Here is a 16,374-nt window from a genome sequence, read left to right as displayed (position 1 = left end):
TGAAAAGAAGGTTTCATCAGCTGGGGGAGGACGACGTTGAGATCCCATGACACTGGTGGAGGTTTGACAGGGGGCTTTGATAAAAGCAAACCTCTCATGAAGCAAACAACTAAAGGCTGTCCAGAGATAGGCTTACCGTCTACACAATAAAGGAAAGCACTAATTGCACTAAAATGGACTCTTACAGAGTTGGTCTTGAGACCAGACTCTGACAAGTGCAGAAGGTATTCAAGCAGGGTCTGTGTAGGAGAAGAGCGAGGATCTAGGACCTTGCTGTCACACCAGACGGCAAACCTCCTCCATTCAAAAGAGTAACATCTCTTCGTGGAATCTTTCCTGGAAGCAAGCAAGACTCGGGAGACCTTCAGAAAGACCTAAGGAGGCGAAATCTACGCTCTCAACATCCAGGCCGTGAGAGCCAGAGACTGGAGGTTGGGATGTAGAAGCGCCCCTTCGTTCTGAGTGATGAGGGTTGGAAAACACTCCAATCTCCACAGTTCTTCGGAGGACAACTCCAGAAGAAGAGGGAACCAAATCTGGCACTGCCAAAAGGGTGCAATCAGAATCATGGTTCCACAGTCTTGCTGCAGTTTCAACAAAGTCTTCCCCACCAGAGGTATGGGAGGATATGCATACAGAAGGCCTGTCCCCCAATGTAGGAGAAAGGCATCTGACGCTAGCCTGTCATGGACCTGAAGTCTGGAACAGAACTGAGGGACCTTGTGATTGAGCTGAGTGGCAAAAACATCCACCGAGCGGGTGCCCCACTCCCGGAAGATCTTGCGTACCACGCCCGAGTTGAGCGACCACTCGTGAGGTTGCATTATCCTGCTCAATCTGTCGGCCAGACTGTTGTTTATGCCAGCCAGATACGTGGCCTGGAGAAACATACCGTGACGGCGAGCCCAAAGCCACATCTCGACGGCTTCCCAACAGAGGAGGCGAGATCCGGTGCCCCCTGCTTGTTGACGTAGTACATGGCAACCTGGTTGTCTGTCTGAATTTGAATAATTTGATTGGACAGCCAATCTCTGAAAGCTTTCAGAGCGTTCCAGATCGTTCGCAACTCCAGGAGATTGATCTGAAAACCTGATTCCTGGAAGGACCAAGCTCCCTGAGTGTGGAGCCCATGTACATGAGCTCCCCACCCCAGGAGAGATGCATCCATGGTCTGCACCTTTTGAGGCTGAGAAATTTGGAAGGGACGTCCCAAGGTCAAATTGGATCGAATTGTCCACCACCGAAGTGAATTTAGAAAATCGGTGGGCAGCTGGATCACATCCTCTAGATTCCCCACTGCTTGATACCACTGGGAAGCTAGGGTCCATTGAGCAGATCTCATATGAAGGCATGCCATGAGCGTCACATGGACTGTGGAGGCCATATGGCCTAACATTCTCAACATCTGCTGAGCAGCTCTGGCCCTGGAAACGAGAGACAGAAGGTTGTCTGCCCTCATCTCAGGAACATAGGCCCGAGCTGCCTGAGAGTCCAGCAGAGCTCCTATGAATTCTAGTTGTTGGACTGGAAGAAGGTGGGACTTTGGGTAATTGATGACAAACCCTAGTAGCTCCAAGAGTCGAAGAGTCATCTGCATGGACTGTAGAGTTCCTGCCTCTGAGGTATTCTTCACCAGCCAATCGTCGAGATAAGGGAACACATGTACTCCCAGTCTGCGTAGCGACGCTGCAACTACTGTCAGGCATTTTGTAAAAACCCTGGGCGCAGACACGAGACCAAAGGGTAGCACACAATACTGGAAGTGCTGTGGTCCCTGATGGAATCACAGATACTTCCTGTGAGCTGGAAGTATCAGAATGTGAGTGCAAGCATCTTTTAAGTCCAGAGAGCATAGCCAATCGTTTTTCTGAATCATGGGAAGAAGGGTGCCCAGGGAAACCATCCTGAACTTTTCTCGGACAAAATATTTGTTCAGGGCCCTCAGGTCTAGGATGGGATGCATCCCCCCTGTTTTCTTTTGCACAAGGAAGTACCTGGAATAGAATCCCAGCCCTTCTTGCCCTGGTGGAACGAGCTTGACCGCACTGGTGCTGAGAAGGGCGGAGAGTTCCTCTGCAAGTACCTGCCTGTGCTGGAAGCTGAAGGACTGAGCTCCCGGTGGACAATTTGGAGGTTTGGAGATCAAATTGAGGGAGTACCCTAACCGGACTATTTGAAGAACCCTCCAGTCGGAGGTTATGAGAGGCCACCTTTGGTGAAATAATTTTAACCTCCCTCTGACTGGCAGATCGTCCGGCACAGGTACGTTTATGGTGGCTATGCTCATCTGGAGCCAGTCAAAAGCCCGTCCCTTGCTTTTGCTGGGGAGCTGCAGGGGCCTGCCTGGGCGCATGCTGTCGAAGCGAACGAGCACGCTGGGGCTGAGCCTGAGAAGGCTGTCGAGAAGGTGGATTGTACCTATGCTTATTGTAAGCATAGGGAGCAGTCCTCCTTCACCGGAAAAACCGTCTACCTGTTGAGGTAGATGCTGAAAAGGCGCCCGGTGGAAGAGTTTGTCGAGGGCAGTTTCCCGCTGGTGGAGCTGCTCTACCACCTGCTCTACCTTCTCGCCAAAAATATTATCCCCCCTGCAAAGAACATCTGCAAGCCACTGCTGGGTCCGACTGTCCAGGTCAAAGGCACGCAGCCATGAGAGTCTGCGCATCACTATACCTTGAGCAGCGGATCTGGATGCAACATCAAAAGTGTCATAAGCACCCCTGGTCAGGAATTTACGACACGCCTTCAGCTGCCTGAGCACCTCCTGAAAAGGCCTGGTGTGCTCCGGAGGGAGCTTATCCACCAAGTCTGCCAGTTGCTTAACATTGTTCCGCATGTGAATGCTCGTGTAGAGCTGGTAGGACTGAATTTTGGACACGAGAATAGAGGACTGGTAGGACTGAATTTTGGACATGAGAATAGAGGACTGGTAGGCCTTCCTCCCAAAAGAGTCTAAAGTCCAAGGTGAAATCTCTAGTACTTCTGGCTCTCTTGAGAACGGAATCCACAACCGCAGAGTCGTGAGGTAACTGCGACCTCATCAACTCAGGTTCTCCATGGATCCGATACTGGGACTCCGCTTTCTTGGGGATGGTGGGTTTAGATAATGGTTTCATCCAATTCCTGAGCAATGTCTCCTTAAGGACATTATGCAGAGGGGAAGTGGATGACTCCTTAGGTGGCAAAGGATAGTCAAGGACCTTGAGCATCTCAGTCCTGGGCTCATCCTCATTTACCACAGGGAAGGGAATGCCCACAGACATTTCCCGGACAAAGGAGGAGAAGGAAAGCCTCTCCGGTGGAGAACGCTTCCTCTCAGGTGAAGGAGTAGGATCAGAAGGAAGACCACAAGACTCCTCGGAAGAAAAATATCTGGGGTCTTCACCTTCATCCCAGGAGGCATCCTCCTTGGTATCAGACAAGAGTTCTCGAACTACAGTCCGAAACCGGGCCTGTCTCGACGCTGAGGAACCATGTCCTCGATGGCGATGACGAGAAGTCAACTCCCATGCCGGCGGCGATGAAGCTCCCTCCAATGACGTCGACGGGGAGTCGACCTGGGTGGCAGCCGAGGCTGATGCTGCAAGCGGTACCGGCGTCGGGGACCTCACCACAGGCATGGAGTCAGCCACCACTTCCATTGACGGTACCGAGGGCACAAGCATCCCCGGTACCAAAACAGACTGCAGCAGCTCTTCCAGGAGACCCGAAAGAATAGCTCGAATGCTCTCCTCCAGAGTTGCTGTCGAGGAAGGCTGTGGGGCCGGTACTGGAGTCGAAGTCAGAATCTGTGAAGGCCTGGGAGGCAGTACCGGGCTGTCCAAAGATCAACGCACCGACACCTCTTGTATGGAGGGTGAGCACTCCTTCCAGCGTCGACGCTTTCCGGGTGCCGAATCCTTCGACGCCCCAGAGCTCCCGGTACCGTGCCTCAAGGGAGATCGGTGCCGATGCTTCTTCGCCTTCGCTCGAAGCACGTCACCAGTACTCCTCGGTACCGATGAGGAGGACATGGAATCCACACTCCTCCTCGGGGTCGGGTCTGACATCTGTCGGTCCCGGTGGGCCTGCAAAGCAGGCGCCTTCGAGACAGGTGGAGACCCACTCGACGGCTCACTACTCCCAGCTAAAGGTGAAGTTTGGACAGCCATTACCTGCGCTCCCGATGTCGATGCCATCCCTAGTGCCGATGTCGACGTCAACGCTGAGGAATCAGTCGGAGCTCCGAAAAGACGATCCGGAAGAGCTCTTCTCGATGCCTGTGTCCGCTTTTTCAAGCTCAGACACAACTTGCAAGCGTCTGGGCGATGGTCGGGCCCAAGGCACTGGATGCACCAGGAGTGCGGATCAGTGCCCGAGATCGACCACTGGCACCGAGCACACGTCTTGAAGCCGCTGGGAGGCTTCGATGACATCAGTGGAAAAATCGCGGTGGCGAAATCAAATGGCTCGATTGTACCAACCAAGGCACAAAACAAAAGGGTACTGCAGACGTGCAGCCCAAGAAGGCCGCAATGGAAACGAAAGGAAACTTACCAAGGGACAAAAAACTAAGAAAAAAGAAGGTTCCTTTCTTTTTTTTTTAAACTAAAAATAAAAAGGCAAAGAAGGCGAGGTGAAACAAAAAGAAAGCGATAGAGAACACACGAAAGGCGCCTAAGTTTTTCCTGGGACCTGAGGGAGAGAGACCGACACGCAGCCACTCTCCACTGTGGAAAAGAAAAAACTGAGGCAGCAACGGACGCACGCGTGTGGGAAGATGGCCGCGCAGTGCGTCCGTCCTGCGCTTTACTGGCTGTTGCAAAGCTCTTTAGATTTTACTAGAAAAAATCTCCGTTCCTGGAGCTGCCGTGGACATCGACCCACATGTGAGAACAAGCAGCCTGCTTGTCCTCGGAGAACTAAGACTACATTATTATGATGAATCTGAGTATAAGGTTCTTACACGATAAAGCTTGAAGCTGTCACGGTTGTGGCTGTGCCCTTATGTTCAGACCTGTTTCTCTGTATCTAGCTCTGTGACCTCTCTAGTCTGCCTTTTTTTCCTGTTGTTGTTATTCCTCTTAGCCAAGCCTCGCTTTCGTCTCCCTGCTTCTGCTTCATTTCCTACTTATGGATTCATCAGTCTACTCCTTTATAAAGGACCCAGGGAGCTTTCCTGGGTTGCCTTTGCAAAAGATCTATTTTCTTTTTTTCTTGTTGTGTGATTCTGAGGGAACTGGTCTTCTTCTTATGCTGTGTCTTTGGGCACAGCCTTGAGCCCTGTGTGAGTGGTTTTGGTTTGAATCTATATGGATTACTTTCTTGTTAGGTTTGCTCTCAAGCAAAGCCCTCTTCTGTTTCTCTGTGTTGTTCTGCTTTAAAACTGTATGGATTACTAGCCTGTTAACTTTACTTCCAAGCAAAGCCCTGTTCTGTTTTTCTGTGTGTGGTTCTGGTTTGAACCTGAATAGATTCCTTCCTTGTTATCTAGGCTCTCCAGCAAAAGCCTGTTCTGTTTCCTTGTGTGGTGTTACCTTTCACTGTTAAGAGAACCAGTTGTTGCCAGCCCAGCTGCTTTCCTTGATTACTTTGCTTTCCCAACCTAGCTGCTTTCCTTGATTACCTTGCTTCCGTGTAGCTCTGTGTGCTCTGTCTCTGCCTGCCTTTCCTTTCCCTTCCTGGCTGTGGGTGCTAGCTGAGTTCTGGTAAGAACATTGTTTGTTTTTCCCTTTGTTTGCTTTAAACCTTTGTCTGCAGTGTAAGTCCTGCTTCAGATATGTTTTAGAAGCAGCCCTTCCCTTTAGCCTGCTTTAACTCTGCTGTGTCTGTCTCCTGATTCCTGTGAGCATTGCTCCTTATCTGATTTGTGTATGTAAAGGCAGTGACTGTTATTTGACTGTGTGGCACAGCCTTATGTATTCTTATGAGTGGCTTCCTTTTACCCTTGAGTGCTGTGTGACACAGCCTTGTGTATTCTTATGAGTGGCTTCCTTTTACCCTTGAGTGCTGTGTGACACAGCCTTGTGTATTCTTGTGAGTGGATTCCCTTGATACTTGAATGGTGAGTGGCACAGCCTTGTGTATTCCTATAGGTGGCTTCCCTTTACCCTTGAGTGCTGTATGGTTCAGCCTAGAGTGTTCCTATGAGTGGCTTTCCCTTTTCCATTGAGTGCTGTGTGGCACAGCCTAGTGTATTCCTATGAGTGGCTTCCCTTTTTCCTTGAGTACCTGGTGGCACACCCTTCAGTATTCCTTTGAGTGGCTTCCCTCTTCCCTGAGTGCTATATGGTGCAGCTTAGAGTGTTCCTTCATGAGTGGCTTCCCTTATCCTTGAGTGCTGTGTGGCATAGCCATGAGTGTTCCTTTATGTGGCCTTATCTTGAGTTTTTCCTGTGTGTCTTCTGTTTGAGTTCTCTTTGTGAGATTTCTGGTTGCGTTTGAGTGGATTGCCTTTTCATTTAGCTGTGACTACTAGCGCAGCCTTGAGCGGTCTCTTTGTGTGGCACGAGTGGGCCGTTCTTCTGTTTAGCTGTCTACTAGCACAGCCCTGTGCATCCTCTCTGTTTGAGTGGGTGGTTCTTCTGTTTGCTGTGACTACTAGCTCAGCCTTGAGCTGCCTCTCTGTGTGATTTCTCTATGACTTTGTTAGGATTATTTGTTTAGCTGTGACTACTAGCGCAGACTTGAGCTGCCTCTCTGTGTGGCACAAGTGGGCCATTCTTCCGTTTAGCTGTGTCTACTACACAGTCCTGTGCATCCTCTCTGTTTGATTCTGTTTGACTGGGTGGTTCTTCTGTTTGCTGTGACTACTAGCTCAGCCTTCAGCTGCCTCTCTGTGTGGCACGAGTGGACAGCTCTTCCGTTTAGCTGGGACTACTATCTCAGCCTTGAGCTACCTCTTTGTGTGATGTCTGTTTGACTTAGGAAGGCAGCACAGGACCGGGCTTAGAACCACAGCTATAAATGAAAAGTCCTAACCGTGTGGTTTTCTTTTTACTTGTGGTTTCTACCATGTGCGTCTAAGTGGGTTGTCTTTTCCCCTTCAGTTTCTTTGTGCCTGTGTGTAGAATCTTTTGACCCCTTGTTTGTGGCTCTGTTTAGTGCAGTGTGTGTGCACTGCTTGAGTAGTACTTGCTCAAGAGATTCCGTTCTGTTTCTTTTCCCTTCCCTCTAGTATGATTCGGTTCCAGTTCTGCCGTGAGGCCCGTATGCTTGGACTCTGTACGAGTGGGTTTCAGATCGGCCTTGCGGCCCACCTGAGTGGTCTATCTCCCTTTTCAAGTGGTGCTTGGTGCTTGTCTTGAGTGTGCTCTGTTTATTTGCCATGTCTGGTATCCTGTTTGTATTTAGTACCTGGTTCACCTCTGCTCTGCGCCTCCTCAGAGGACTTGTCTGCTGCAACCCAAGGGCTCACCATCCCGGGTTCCGTGACAGAAGCTCACATATTCTTCTAGCTGAAGCAACTGCTACTAGAAAATGCACTGACCAGGTTAGATTCTTGAAAGACAAGGATTTCATAGGCTCAAAGGACAGCTTTTCCAGAGATGTAAGGATAACATTCAGGTCCCATGAAAGACAAGGATTTGGCAGGTTCAAAAGGTGGTTTCATCAGAGATGTAAGGAAAACATTCAGGCCCCATGGAACAGGAAGCTACTGCATTAATGGTTTGAAATGAAAAAGCCCTTTTTTGATATTTTAAAATGGGATACTGAGAAGCTGGAAAACATGATAAACTGAGTTATTGTCTAACTGTTCTTCTCTCTTTGGAAGCTTAAACGTATCCAGCCTTATTTCCCTAGAGACATATTTCGCAACCTAGTCCAGTCTCTCATCATAAGTCGCCTAGATTACTGCAACAGTATCTATGGGGAATGCACAAGCATGCTCCTAAAAAAATTACAAACTGTTCAGATCACAGCAGCCCGACTCATCTTCGGCAAATAGAGATTTGAAAGTTCAAGGCCACTACGTGAGAGGTTGCACTGGCTTCCAGTGAAGGACCGCATTGCTTTCAAGATCTGAGCATTGGTGCACAAAATCATCTATGGAGAAGCCCCCGCTTATATGGACACTCTCATTAACCTGCCGCTTAGGAACTCCCGCAAGTCAGCTCATTCATACCTCGATCTCCACTACCCAGCTTTTAATGGCCTCAAATATAAGACCGTCTATGCTTCCTCTCTCCCTATCTCAGTACTCAATTGTGGAACGGGCTGCCTCAAGAGGTCAAATTCACTCCAGATCATCAGACCTTTAAGAAGCAACTCAAGACCTTCCTATTTGGCAAAGCATACGCTGAAAGCTCGCCTGGCGCCACATCCTTCTGAACCACGGCTATCTCAGTGACAAATCATTACCTCTCCTCTCTCCCTTCCTCCCTCAGTTGTTTCTCTCTTCCTCTTATGACTCTGAATACTGTATTTTGTACTATTGTTTTGCTTAATAGTCTATTGTATGCCACATTGAGCCTGCCTGCTGGCGGGAATATTGTGGGGTACAAATGCCAAAAATACTAGGACTAGGGGGCATGCGATGAAACTACACTGTAGTAAATTTAAAACAAATCGGAGAAACTTTTTCTTCACCCAACGCGTAATTAAACTCTGGAATGCGTTGCCTGAGAACGTGGTGAAGGCGGTTAGCTTGGCAGAGTTTAAAAAGGGGTTAGACGGTTTCCTAAAGGACAAGTCCATAAACCGCTACTAAATGGACTTGGGAAAAATCCACAATTCCAGGAATAATAACATGTATAGAATGTTTGTACGTTTGGGAAGCTTGCCAGGTGCCCTTGGCCTGGATTGGCCACTGTTGTGGATAGGATGCTGGGCTCGATGGACCCTTGGTCTTTTCCCAATGTGGCATTACTTATGTACTTATAAATAAAAAACTATGGATGTCTGCAGTCACAGAAACCTAATGGTTAGAGCAGTGGACTAAGAAACGAAGAACGCAAGATGCAAATCCCAAAAGCATTCTTTGTGTTTTAGGTAAGTTCCTTAATAACACTCTTGCCTGAGGAATAAACTTAGACTGTAAGCCCTTTGGGACAGGGAAATACCTACAATACCTGAATGTAACACGAAAAGGCCTGAGTAAAATCCAAAATAACTTCTCAAGTGGGGTTTTCTTGCTGTCACCAAGACATCCTGGCTTGTAGATCACAGACCAAATGAGGAAATTAAACACTCGTCAGTTTTCATGTTGTTAGAGCCAGTGACTTGAGATTGGAATGCAGAAGGACACATCCATTCTTGGATGACCTTGGAAAGACCTAGCACCTGTACTGAAGAAGAGCAATCTTTTAAAAAAAAGAAATGACTTCTTCTGCAACCAGTATGGTATTTTAAGGCCATTGTGCTGGTCCTCCTTTGGAGTTTGTGCAGGGATTTGGCTATCATATGGATGAAAGGATAAGCATACAGAAGGGGCTAAGTCCAGTCTACGGATACTGCATCCTGTGCTAGACAAATTAGAGACAGGTTCCCAGAACAACAGAGGAACATCTTTGCAATTTTGTTGCTGACAAGTCTATTTGAAAAAAGTGTCCCAGTGTTGAAAAAAATATTCTGTAGCGTTTAAGAATCTAGGGAAAAGCCACAAGGCAGCAAACTAGTTTTGACTATTGCAAAGTCCCAGACCGACATAACCAAAGGAGCCCTGTACCTCTTTGTTTGCTGAATAATCAAACAAAAGATTCACATATAACACAGCACTAAGAACGGCCTACAAAATCAGTTGTTCAGTGTGGCCCATAAATGTCAACCAGCTTTTAAGGAGGGAAAAGTCCTTAGAAATTTTATTCCTTTATTATACAATACTGAATCATCAAAAAGGGCTGTTTCTCAATCATAGGTCAAAAAAACTCTCTAAAACTAATCCATGCTTAATTTCAATTCTGTGTTTATCAAAGTTTGGATTAAACTATTGTGCTGTCCACTTAAGGATTAAACAAACCTGTGAGGGAGTTAGTGATACAAATCAGGAGTTCCTTAATGACATTGCCTCACTGAGACTGAAATACCTAAGAGTAGGGAGAGCTAGCCTGCTGAGCCAGGAGGGTGGGTCTCAGGCAGAGAGGAGGTTAAAAGCCCTCTGACAGAACAAAACAGCGAGTCCAGGAGTAAGGGCTAAGGGCTGTGTTGGAAGAGGAGAGTTCATGTTGAGGGTTGCAGTGTTAGAAGACAGGCCTAATGCAGGAGAAGGGGTTCTTCAAAAGAGTTTTCAAAGTGCTGAGGATGAGAGGCAGAAGGCAGCCAGCTGGCATCAGTGGAGAGAAGGTAACAGGGTTTCATGACCATCATTTTCTATAAAAAGAATATTCACAACACTATTTAGATAATCATCATCTTTTAGCAGTAAAGCGAAGATACTTACCTGAAGCAGATATTCTCCGAAGACAGTAGGGCATTCATTCTCACATGTGGGTGACATCATCCAAGTTGCCCAGTGCGGAGCTTTAACAAGTTAGTATAGCTTTAAGAGGACATGCAGCATTCTCACCGCAAGTGCCATGCCGCTAGAGCACGGGACCATAAATACAATAATATAGCATGGAATCAACTACAAGGGGAGGTGGGAGGGTATGTGAGAATGAATGGCCTGCTTTTCATGAAGAACACCTGCTACAGGTAAGTATCTTCACTTTCTCCAAGGACAAGCAGGCCATATTCTCACATGTAGGAATCCCTATCAACCAACCTCACCGAAAACAACAACCATTTGTCAACTGGACTTCGCAACAGTGAGGGCAAAAGAAGTAATTAACCTGAAACTATATACAACTGCGTGAGAGTGCAGCCTGGAACAGAACAAAATGGGTCTAGGGGGTGGACCTGGATTCTGCAGAATTGTCTGTCCAAACCAACTATCATGTCAGGTATCCTGCTCAAGGCAGTAGTGAGATGTGAATTTGTGGACTGAAGACCACATCGCAGCCTTGCAAATTTCTTCAATGGAAGCTCACCAAGTGGGTTATCACTGCAGCCATGGCACTGACACTGTGAGCCTTAACATGACCCTCAAGAGTCAGCCTAGCCTCGGCATAAGTGAATAAAATGCCATCTGCTAGCCAAATGGAGACTGCGCGTTTACCCTGTGTGTTTCCCCGATGGCAACCCCCATCCTGATGGGATCAAAAGAAACAAAAGGCTGTCTGTAAGGTCTAGTCCGCTCCAAGTAAGATCAGGATGCATCTGTTGGGGAAAGGCACCAAATAGGCCAGTTAATATGCTGAGGCTGAGACTGGAAGGAGATCACAGAATGCTGAAAACCTCCATGGTGAATCTTGTGCTATGTTCTCCAGTGAGCTTTATACAACACACTCCTTAGTCATATTCTCATCAATATTGTTTTTTGTTTATTTGGATTTAACTCCACAGTTTGACTATGAATAAAAAAATCCTTCATAAACTAAAATATAAGGAGCAAGACAAATATGGTAAGAAAGAGCATTAGAATAAGGTGATAAATGAAAATAACAGGAACCTTTAAGAATTATATTTTGTGTACACACAAAGAGAAGTTATATTGCTTTTTAGAGACACTAAGGCCCGATATTCAAAAAAATCAAAAACTGAGCTCCTAAGTTTAGACTCCAAAGCTGGGCTCCTGAATTTTTGCCCTATTTTCAGTCAAACATAGGTACGTTTTCAGCTGAAAATTTCATCTTAATTTGGAAGCTTAATAGTTATTCTTATAAATGTACACCTGCCATTCATTTGTCTAGATTTATGAGCCCAATTTATGAAGCTGGTACTGAAAATCAATACTAAGGTTCTAAATTTTTTTCTCCATCTAAAATGTATCCCTGTTGCCACTCATTTTTTATACTCCTAGAAATTTTGAGTATAGGAGCATAATTCCTTTGAATATCAGGCCCTAAATCTGCAAACTGGATAAAACCCTTCCATTTTTCACTGCCAGCAAATGTACTACTTACACTGGTGTCTGCAGTTGGCTGAGGGGTGGGCAACTGCACTATGTATCTCCAAATGTGAGCTGTTTGGTCTCCAGATGCTAGGAAACAAGAGATGGAAAACGAAATTACAGCCAAGGTCCTTAGGTTTTTGGGTTTTTTTTTTTTAAACAGCAGCAGCTCGACAATAGATTTTATGGAAAAGCAATAGGAGTGTGACGCCAAAACTGTACCTATTGTAATCGTACGTAACATGCCTTGAGCTAAGTGAAAAAAAGCATGAGCCAAATCCTAACCATAAACAATGAAACGCTTTATATTCTCCAACATTCCATCCTCTTTTCTAGAGAAACATGAAAAAATGTTTTAGACGCTGGAAACTTTACTGTTATATAACAGGTGTAAAGAAAAACTCGTTAAAATGTTTTTAATGCTGTCTGTATCAATGAATTCAGTGTGTCATATACTGTTCAAGGAGACAGTTTGCAAGACATTCAAATGTTGCAGGCTGCTAGAAAGCACACTTGGAAAAGGGGGGAAGTTATCAGTGTGGACTACCACTAAGATGTGTTATTTTACCGTTAACACCAATGATTCATAACTACATTTCATTGCATAAAATAGGAGCCGTGCTAGATAACACAAGTTAGTAGTAAAATAACACATCTTAATGGTAGCCGACATTAATAAATATATGTCTCAAAATGTCCTTCATGGGTGCCATTTTTCATCATCTAACTTAAATACGCCTCTGGTGTTCACGGGACGATAATTCTAGAAGAGGGAACCAGATTTGATGTGGCCAGTAGGGAGCAATTAGAATTATGGCCCCCTGGTCACGACACAGTTTGAGAAGAGTTTTCCCTATGAGAGGTAATGGGGAGGAACATAGAGAAGGTCTGTCCCCAGTGGAGGAAGACACCTGGGGCTGTTCAGTGGGGAGCGTATAACCTAGAACAAAAGTGGGGAAACTTGTTCTGAGAAAAAGCAAAAAGGCCTATCACTGGGGTCCCCCACCGTGGAATATTTGACAACTACAGAAGCACTGAGGGCCCATTTGTGAGGCTGAAGGACTCTGCTCAATTTGTCTACTAAATATGGGGTTTGCACAAGATTGTGCATAGTGTTTTGGCCTTACTATAGTTTTAGTTTGTTATACCATCAGATGGGGGTTTTGAAGATTTTGCAGGATCTGATGTGTGTTGAGATGGTTGTCATTATAGTAGAATTGTATCTGATCGGGTTTAAATTATGAGACACTGCCTCTTGAGGAGTCTTTAAATACAGCTGAATTGTTTCCATAGATGTGAGTGGTTTAGTGTTGGTTAAGTGCTTGCCAGTTAGGTAAATAGCTCTTATGGAGATGTTTGAAGAAGCTGCCCAAGCCCATATCTGGATTGCTTGTCAACAGAGATGGTAAGAACCTGTTCCTCCCCATTTGTTCAGGTAATACATCACTACCTGGTTGCCTGTGTGAACAAGTATTACCTGTCCGAGGATACGGTTCTGGAAGGTTTTGAGAGCATACCAAACAGCTCACAATTCTAGGAGGTTGATGTGATGTCTTCTCTCTTATAGAGACCAAGACCCTTATGTGTGGAGTCCACTGAGATGCGCTCCCCACCCTATCATGGAAGTGTCTGTGGTGAAGACTTTGTGATGCAGAAGGGGCTGGATTGGAAGACTCCAGGTGAGATTTTGACACATCTCTGAAGACACATCTCTTCCAAAAGGCCTACAAAGAAAACACATAGCCTACAAAACTACCTCAACAATCCACACAGTTATTACAGTTCACCTCTATCCTACCTAACACCTTCCGACTATCTTCCCTTACCTAACCTTCAAACATCAATAATTGTACCTGTTATCATGAAATGATTCTGTAGATCTTCCCTTACCTAATCTTCAAACATTAAGCACTGTACCTGTTATCATGAAATGATTACGTCATAACCATACTCTGTAAGCCACATTGAGCCTGCAAATAGGTGGGAAAATGTGGGATACAAATGCAATAAATAATAAATAATAATAATCATCCACCACTGAAGAGAATGATTATATATATTTACATGTGTAAACCTCTTAGACAGATTTGATGGGCAGTATATCAAGTAACAAAGAAACTACAACTTGAATATAACCCGATAGTAGTCCAGTGGCTTGGGAGAACAACGTCCACTGTGGAATTTAGACGTGAAGATGTGCTAATAGTGTTACATGGACTGTAGAAGCCATGTGACCAAAAAGTAGGTGGAGAATCTGACAAGCAGATACCTGGGTGGAGTTGAACATCTGATTGGCAAGGTGCAATATATTGTTCACTCTCAGTTAAGAAAGGAAGGCTCTCCTGAGTAGTATCGAGGAGAGTCCCTATTAAATCTAAGGTCTGAACTGGTTGAAGATCTGATTTTTGGTAACTGATGACAAATCCGAGGAGCTCCAGGAGTCTTATGGAAGACTGAATGGAGTCGTTTGCCAATTCCTGGTAGGCTGCCTTGATTAATCAGTTGTCCAGATAGGGGAAGACATGAATGGAAGTGTTGCAGCTAAAAATATCAAACACTCGAGGAATCAAGGCCAACCCAAAAGGTAAGATCTTGTATTGATAGTGCAGAGTAACACAGCGGAAATGGAGGAATTTTCTGTGTGCAGACAAAACAGGAATGCGAGTATATGCCTCCTCGAGATCCAGCGAGCAAAGCCAATCGTTGGGTTGTATCATGGGAAGTAGCGACCCCAGGGATACCATGCAAAATCTTTGAGTAGAAACTTGTTTAAGTCTAATAGATTGAGAATTGGACATACTGGAAAATATCTGGAATAGAACCCTCAACCCCTTGTACAGCAGAGGATCTGGTTCTACTGTATTCAATTGGAGGAGGGCCGAGGGCTCTTCTCAAAGTAGTTTCGTTTGGAGGGAGTTGAAATGAGGCTTTTGGTGGATGGCTGGGGAGGGGGGGGTCATCTTTGCAGAGTATAACCGTGCTGTATGGTATGTAGCACCCAAAGGTCAGATGTTATGAGAGGCCACCTCTGATGGAAGACAATGAGTCACCCTCCCATTGGTAGGTTACTTAGTATGGACAACTATACGGTGGCAATGCTGTCTAGTAAGGAGTCAAAAACTGGGTTAGTGTTTAGACTGAATAGGAGTCTGAGATTTCTGATCCCACTGCAAATCTTCTAGAAGTAGCAGCAGACGTTTGTGGCCTAGATAAATTCTTTATAGTATCTGTATGGGTTTTTTTAATTAGGTTGGCCACTTCCTCGACTTAGTCACCAAATAAATTGCCTCCACGACAAGGGACATCTGCCAGATGCTCCTGGACAGCAGATTTCAGGTCAGACACTCTGAGCCAGGACAGACAGCACATTGCCACTGCCAATCAGAAATGCAGATAATAGAGATATCAAAGGCATCAAAAGCTTGCCTTGCCAGATATTTACAACAGTTGTGAAGATTATGGAATTCTTCAGCCTTTTCAGGAGGAAGGAATTCTGCAAAGGATAAAGCACTCTGTATTAGAGATTTTAAGTAAATTATGGAATAAACCTGATAATCTAATATATGATTGGTTAGCACTGAAGCTTGAAATGTTTTTCTGTAAAGAGTCTAATGTTCTAGCTTTTCTTCCTGGAGGAAGCTAAGAGGATGCTGTTAGTACATTTCAAAGCAGTTTCCGCCACTAGGGAATGATGGGGTAAAGCGAAGATACTTACCTGTAGCTGGTGTTCTCCAAGAACAGCAGGTTATGTATTCTCACATGTAACGCGGTCCACATTGCCCGGTCCGGAGCTTGTATCAAGCTTTTACAGAGCTCTTTGGAGCATGATTCATGCTCCACTGCGCATGCACAAGTGCCTTCCCGCGCGCCATGCAAGCATGGAACCAACATTACAATACTATAACAAAGGAGAAAAAGGAGACAACTCCAAGAGGAGGTAGGAGGGTATGTGAGAATATATAGCCTGCTGTCCTCAGAGAACACATGCTATAAGTAAGTATTTTCACCTTCTCCGAGGACAAGCAGGCTAATATTCTCACATGTGGGGAATCCCTAGCTACCAGGCTGACTGGGAATAACAACCAAGGATGAACTGCACCTCGCAACAGCGAGGTCAGAACATAGATAAATCTGAAACCACATGCAAATCGTTGAAAAGTGTAGCCTGGGACAGAATAAAAACGGGCCTAGGCGGGTGCAGCTGGATTCTAGAACCTAAACTAACGCTGCATTACTACCTATCCAAACTTACTGTTACATCGGGCTTGCTGCTTAAGGCATGCTACTTAAACCATACTCTGGTTAACTTCCAGGTTGTGGCATCAGACTTCCTGCTTCCCTCTTCCTTCTCTATAACCACAATTCACCGAGCCCTCCAGCCTACCTCCTACCCCTTTAGGTCCCCTTGGGCCTACCATTTAAATGCCTGGTGGTTTAGTGGGTCTTTAAGAGCAGGGACAATGCGC

The 16,374-nt window shown here is 45.8% G+C and overlaps 1 protein-coding gene across 1 annotated transcript in view; it reads right to left on the bottom strand.

The window, feature by feature from the left end:
* WDR37 (WD repeat domain 37) overlaps nt 1–16,374 on the bottom strand; it is a 249,220-nt gene that overhangs the window by 114,160 nt on the left and 118,686 nt on the right. The window contains 1 exon segment of the mRNA XM_030198868.1: nt 11,922–11,998. Coding sequence (XP_030054728.1) covers nt 11,922–11,998 — 77 coding nt within the window.

The sequence above is a fragment of the Microcaecilia unicolor genome, chromosome 1 (genome assembly GCF_901765095.1).
Source record: "Microcaecilia unicolor chromosome 1, aMicUni1.1, whole genome shotgun sequence".
In the NCBI taxonomy this organism is placed as follows: domain Eukaryota; kingdom Metazoa; phylum Chordata; class Amphibia; order Gymnophiona; family Siphonopidae; genus Microcaecilia; species Microcaecilia unicolor.
This window is presented reverse-complemented; position numbering and strand designations above follow the sequence as displayed.